This window comes from Thunnus albacares, chromosome 19 (genome assembly GCF_914725855.1).
Source record: "Thunnus albacares chromosome 19, fThuAlb1.1, whole genome shotgun sequence".
NCBI classification, from domain to species: domain Eukaryota; kingdom Metazoa; phylum Chordata; class Actinopteri; order Scombriformes; family Scombridae; genus Thunnus; species Thunnus albacares.
In genome coordinates this window covers 7,343,066-7,349,065 of record NC_058124.1, presented here as the reverse complement: position 1 = coordinate 7,349,065, position 6,000 = coordinate 7,343,066, and the positions used below count along the sequence as shown (strand labels likewise).

Here is a 6,000-nt window from a genome sequence, read left to right as displayed (position 1 = left end):
GTTCAAACCAATTTGGAGTTTTGCTTCAAACAGACCCTTTAGTGTCATATTTAAAACAGATAGCTTTGGTCTGTTCAATGGGAAATAAAGTCTGAAACTTGGCTTTCATTGCTGTACCAAGAATGTTTCCTTATCTTGGTGCTCCCAGATCAAACACATCTGCAGGATACTACTGACCTCTGCTTGTCATATGGTGGAACTGCATCCAACTACTGCACAAGTAGCAGTTGTGTTAAATGGGACATGAATCTTCACAAATCCTTCACAAAAATAACCCGCAAAGAAACATTTTTTATATATTCAACTGACTATGGAAAATACACATTTCAGCTCAGGACAATGTTGTTAGTGTAAATGTTGCAATGTTTATTCCAACAGTCTTCAATGTTTATTCCAACAGGCTTCAACAAAACAAATGCACCCTCAGACAGATAGATATAATTTATTAACCAATATGGCAATTTATACAGAGAAGCAAAGACAGAGGAATTGTTTCAGTGATGATGCTTCTGCTTGAACTGTAATCCACAGTAGCCACATGTGCCCACTTTTGTATCTTTATCCTGGAAAGAGAGAGAGAGACAAAAAAATAGTTAGGAGTTAGTATGTGATTTGGGACCTTTGCATAAATAAAAATAAATTACACAGATAATAAACCATAATTCATTTTCACCTCATCTTAGTTGACACAGATCGATATCAGCGAGAACATTCTTACCCTCATTTAGCTATGCAAGTTTGAGTTAATGAATCCAGAAAAACGGTAAAAAGGTCATACATTTACATACACTTAAAGGACCACTGTGTAGAATTTAGTGGACTTTATGTAGGTTCTTGTGTATTTTTCTGTTGCTACCTGACAGATTGTTCTGTTTCCTCTTACAGAGATGTCTGGATCTTAACAACACAAACTGAATAAATCCACATAAATCTAGGCATATGCAACACTTTGAATCTCCTAACCAATCTGATTCACAATAATAAACATGTTGTCTGCTGGTAAACATCACATAAAGCACTGGTTGCACCTATCAGGTTTGACAAATCAGGGCACTTCTGATTATTTGAGATCTTTTGTATGCACAGACACTTACCAGGTTGATATAGACTTTGGGGTGACCCAGGGCTCCTCCACCTCCATCACAGGACACCACTCTGGCCTCAATGTCAGTCACTGGCTCCTCTGCCACCAACTTGATGGCAAAGTTCTTATTCACCTTGACACAAATAATTTGATTTCTGTAATTATCTCCTTTGTAAAATTAGGTTAAATTAGGTTTATACTGGAAGCAGATAAGCAACACGAGGGTTTTTACAAACATTATAGTGAGACTGTCAGTGTGTGCAATAATGATGTTTTGATGGCTGTAGGCTATCACTTGTGTGTACCATTGCTTCATTGTTTTGGCAAAGATGCAGATTTAAAATGAGTTAAGTAGCGAGCATGTGAGATTTTCAGCACTGAAAAATACGTGGTGAACTTGTTTTGAATGTCAGTTCATGTCCAGTGGTTGAGTCACATGATGAAGCGAGGAAAATACATGGATTTTAGAACATGACTGTCGTGTTTGACAAGACTTCAACATTTGTATGATACAGCACATAAGTGTGCAAATTCGAGGGCATCATTACTTGAATGATTCACAGAACACCAGTGATGCACACTACCAGCCTGGTTTTTCAGTTGTTGAACAATACATCCCAAAGCAAACGTTTTTAGTTACTTCTGTACATTAGTTACTTACCTCTTTCTGTCTGCCAACGAATCTGGCTCTCCTGGGATCCTTTTCATCATACACCTGAGTGCAGAAAACACTCAAGTTATAAACTGGAGGAGCAGCCATATAGCGGCACATAACATTTACTTATTTGCTAATGATATAGAAGTCCATTTTCGGACTGTGTTTTTTTTTTATATAGCTGTAACAAGAGGCAGATACATATCTTCTCCTTACACACACACATTTTAAGAGATAACGTTTAAAGGCATGTAATTTGAGGGGCTGTCCGATAATGGACGTACAGATGCAGTATTAGCAACACTAATACAAGGCTAAGGGTTAGCTAACACAAGGCCAACCAATAATACAAACAGAGAGAATAGAGGAAAAGCTTTTAAACTTACCTGGCCGGTGTGAGTGATGACCTCGCCGGTGCTGGAAACCTCTAAACTGTAGCGGTGAGCAGGTACAGCTGACAGCCTCAAAGGTGAAACAAGCACCTTAACATTTTTACTGAAGGACAGAACTCTGCCCGCTACGGCCGCCATGTTTGCACCAGCTTGTCTGGACTTCCTCAGCTGCCTGCGTCTGTTTTTATTGCTTCCCTGAGTTTTGCCTTTCAGGTTCAACGTTCAACGGTTGTGTACCACCATCAACAAGGTTTTCACCCAAATGTATATGTTTTGGTTTAAGTTATAAAAGATTTATGCTCGGATTACAGCCACATTGGAGTTAGGGTCTACTAATGACAAGGGAGGCAGGATTTGAACGAAGCCACAGAGAGAGAGAACTGACTGGCAGGCTAAATTCAGGGCAGTACTCTCTCCACACTACACAGCAGTTGAACCCTCACTAGCAAGAAGTAGCATCGCGGTCGTGTTGTGGTGAATAAAGCGCGACATTCAGGGGTCTGAACCCCTTTTTTGAGTTTTCAAGGAATCTCTGAAAGGTTTGTTCACGTTGTTTGAGTTTGTGATAAGACTGTCTCGCTGGGGACTTATGTTAGGGCTGTGTTCGTGTTTGGTAATGAAGCTAGCAGGTCAACTCTGTCATGCGCGTCTCCTTAGCATGTTGCATAGCTGTCCTGAAGTATATACCGGGCCATGGTATTTACATTGTATGTCACACAGGCTTTAAAGCATATCACTGATTTCGAAAAGGTTGCTAAATATTTTGTGAATCTGGTCATATAGGGACACAGTTGTCTGTATAGTGCACACTTAACTCATTTATAGTCATTTGAAGTATTGCTGAATGGTATTGCTACTATAAAATGTTGATGCAAGATAGCCTAATTAACGTTAGGAGTACGTGTGTTGATAATCTCGCAATATTTAGGCAGTTTTGCGTTCACGCAATATTTAATCTTACATTAATGCAATGAATTCAATTCAATGAGAGGAGAAAATGTGCTTTTAATAGTTTTTAATGAGTTAACGTAAATGAAATTTTCTTCTGGAAAAACTATATGAGACACTTATGGGACATATGAGACTATTACTCAAAGTAGAGCAATTTTAAATGTCATTTCTTAACTTTGGGTCAATTATTTATGCCTCTGACAAAAAAAAGGATAATATGATGGGCAAGTAAGTAAATGCATTCAAGGTTCATTTCTGTCAGCTGTGACAAATAAGCTTGGAAAATATGTTTCATGCTGCCTGGAAAAGTATAAAAATGCAAATGCATGATCTCTAAAACACGATCTTGTGTCATATATTGAAACATCTACATTTTCCAGCCATAACTTGTGAATAATCTGTTTCTGTCCATCTCTTTAGGCTTTGACATCATGGCGTCCCACCTGTTGAAGCACCTGGCTACCTCCCTGGCTCAGATGAGCCGGTTAACGCCAACCTTCTCTTCACCTGCAGCTAATGCTTACAGATGTCTGTACACTCTCACCACAGCTCCCCGCACACTGCTGCTGTCATCGGCCAGAGTCAACTCAATCCAGCCCTGTTCGTCTGGCTCCTCAGCTCAGTGTGGATCATCTCTGTTGGGACAGTGTGAGCATCTTCCCTGGATCCAGCCCTCTGCAGGGATGAAAACCAAGTCTGCCCTGAAGAGGCGCTGCAAAGACTGTTTCTTCGTTCGGCGAAGGGGACGTATGTTTGTGTACTGCAAGACAAATCCAAGACACAAGCAGAGACAGGGCTGAAATGTGTCAAGTTAAAGGAGTATGGAGAAATTGCTTTGAGATCATGGGGATTTCTATTTACGAGAACTGTGCTACAACAATAAATTGTTTTGCTGACACCCATCATAGCTCTCTCTACTCGTGTTTCTCTCTCAGCAAAGATGGGGCAAAGTTGCATCAGATTTATGTGTATTCAAAAAATGGTGAAGAAATGATAAATTCTGTCATTTTCCACTTTAAGAGCATTTTAGGAAATGTATATAGCAGAAGTAGAAGTGTCATTACCATGATAACCATTTCAACTGGGCCTTTCTTAGTACATTTACATATTTTAGAAACTGACTGGATGTTTGTTTCTCACCAGCTCATATTGGAAAATATAGGAATGCATTTAACTTCTTTTTTGAGTCATTATGAATTTGTAACTAAAAGAAAAAAAAACAATCTTAACTTACATACATACACAGTAACATATTATGCTGCCATTATCCGGTTATAACCAAAGTAACCTTGTGCAAATTGGGGCTTCAGTTTCCTAAAATTATTAGCGCACTTGTTAGTTCTGTCTATTGGATAACAATCTATCATTTCAATCTCATATTTTATTGATTTTATCACACAGGCAGTCTTCTATTGTTCCTCCACATGGGGGAGCCAAAGTCTTTGCTACACAAATACAGGAGCCAACCTGTGTTGGTCCCTTTGAAGTCCTTGTTCTCTAACCGCAGTTACCTATTATAAGTTGTGTCTTTCATCCTCTGGTTCTACACATTTTTATCAGTGTCTTAACAATATTCACTCATAAAATGTGCAGAATCTTGTGATGAAAGTTGTCTGTCCTTAGGCTTACACTTGTTAAGGTCCTAAAAAACAAATAGCTGTGTGTCCTAAAATCTGTGGCCACCTTTTATATTTTTACTGAAAGACAGAGAAAGCACAATTTACACAACAGTATTGACATACTGTGACATGCAAACTGTGCAGCCATGGAAACCTGGCTGGTTTAAAGGTGTTTGGCAACAAACAGAAATAACCTGCTTGAATAGTTTTCCTGAAGGTTAATATTTACTGATGGAGGAACAAGGAGCAGCAAAACACTTACCTTTGTTTTTTATGTATACTATATTATTTAATTTGAATGTTTGTCTTATTCCCAGAGAGCACGGCAGGATGTAGTTTACTATTTCTTGCATTTCACTAAAGCGTAGTCATGAATAAACTCAGAACCTTTCTGCGTGGCCCCTAACATGTTATCCTACATGTATCATCCTCTTACAAGTCCTGTGTTAGTGAAATACTGTAATGAAGGGCATCTTGAGTAACAGATGTTCATTGAGCTTTACAGTACATACATTTTCAGTATGTAGTTGATGAACAAGTCAGCCCCCGGATACAGTGTAGATCTACCATCTGTGGCTTTCAGAATCAGTAAATGAGGAGTTGCTGTCATCTAGAAATAAAAGAGATGGAGGAAAAATTGATGGGTGGATCAAAAAAAAGGAAGTTTGACTTCAAATAGATACTGTATGTTACTGAAGGCCAATTACCCCAAACATCTCAAACATACATTCCACAGACGGCCTCTGAGTTCTTACCATCTTATCGTGTGTATGTGTGTGTGTGTGTGTGTGTGTGTGATTGTCTCTTAGATAAATTGTCCACCCTGAAACATCATAAATGTCTACTTTTCTAAAAGGAAAAAAAAGGATGTACTCAATTACTCAAGTTGTAAATTTCTTAATTAACTCAATATTTTTACTATTTCTATAAGCACAGTGAAACACCCAAATACATATGTTAAAGATTTAATTTGTATTTGCACAGTTGTTGTGCATGTTTATGTTTATTTTAGGATTGGACACACTCAGGAAATGTACTGAGACATGCGCGTGTTCCCGTGCGTACGCGTGCCACCACGTTTCCAGAGCTGGTCACATTTTTGCCAATACGAGTATACCTCGTGTAAGCCTAAAATATATAAATATATAATTGCTTTTGCGTTTTTATTAAACCGCGCGTGGTATCTACATATTGGGAGCGCGTGCACGTGAAGAAAAACATTTCATTGTAATGTGTATTTTATTTTGAATTTTCAACCGGAAGTCAAGTCATTTAATCTAGCCAGAGTGATGTAGATAA

The 6,000-nt window shown here is 38.5% G+C and overlaps 2 protein-coding genes across 4 annotated transcripts; one reads left to right on the top strand and one right to left on the bottom strand.

Moving 5' to 3' along the window:
* Positions 1 to 426: 426 nt before the first annotated feature.
* On the bottom strand, positions 427 to 2,314 carry ndufs6 (NADH:ubiquinone oxidoreductase subunit S6). Its single transcript, XM_044336420.1, has 4 exons — positions 2,126 to 2,314; positions 1,746 to 1,799; positions 1,095 to 1,217; positions 427 to 563 (listed from the first exon to the last, which is right to left on the bottom strand). The coding sequence occupies exons 1-4, from the start codon at positions 2,267 to 2,269 to the stop codon at positions 495 to 497; spliced, it is 390 nt and encodes a 129-aa protein (XP_044192355.1). The 5' UTR covers positions 2,270 to 2,314; the 3' UTR covers positions 427 to 494.
* On the top strand, positions 2,303 to 3,985 carry mrpl36 (mitochondrial ribosomal protein L36). Of its 3 annotated transcripts, none has more exons than XM_044336418.1 (2): positions 2,303 to 2,381; positions 3,503 to 3,985. In XM_044336418.1, the coding sequence occupies exon 2, from the start codon at positions 3,514 to 3,516 to the stop codon at positions 3,880 to 3,882; it is 369 nt and encodes a 122-aa protein (XP_044192353.1). In that variant the 5' UTR covers positions 2,303 to 2,381; positions 3,503 to 3,513; the 3' UTR covers positions 3,883 to 3,985. The 3 variants fall into 3 exon arrangements, with proteins under 3 accessions (XP_044192353.1, XP_044192352.1, XP_044192351.1); XM_044336417.1 differs by lacking the exon at positions 2,303 to 2,381 and adding an exon at positions 2,404 to 2,670; XM_044336416.1 differs by lacking the exon at positions 2,303 to 2,381 and adding an exon at positions 2,758 to 2,827.
* Positions 3,986 to 6,000: the final 2,015 nt, after the last annotated feature.

What these genes read in the sequence shown, in the direction of transcription:
- ndufs6 (XM_044336420.1), bottom strand. Translation starts at nt 2,269, where the DNA reads ATGGCGGCCGTAGCGGGCAGAGTTCTGTCCTTCAGTAAAAATGTTAAG. An exon ending in TCATCACTCACACCGGCCAG is followed by an intron (nt 1,800 to 2,125) that starts GTAAGTTTAAAA and finishes TTCTGCACTCAG; the next exon opens with GTGTATGATGAAAAGGATCC. An exon ending in CCAAAGTCTATATCAACCTG is followed by an intron (nt 564 to 1,094) that starts GTAAGTGTCTGT and finishes CTCTCTTTCCAG; the next exon opens with GATAAAGATACAAAAGTGGG.
- mrpl36 (XM_044336416.1), top strand. Translation starts at nt 2,773, where the DNA reads ATGCGCGTCTCCTTAGCATGTTGCATAGCTGTCCTGAAGTATATACCG. An exon ending in GAAGTATATACCGGGCCATG is followed by an intron (nt 2,828 to 3,502) that starts GTATTTACATTG and finishes CCATCTCTTTAG; the next exon opens with GCTTTGACATCATGGCGTCC.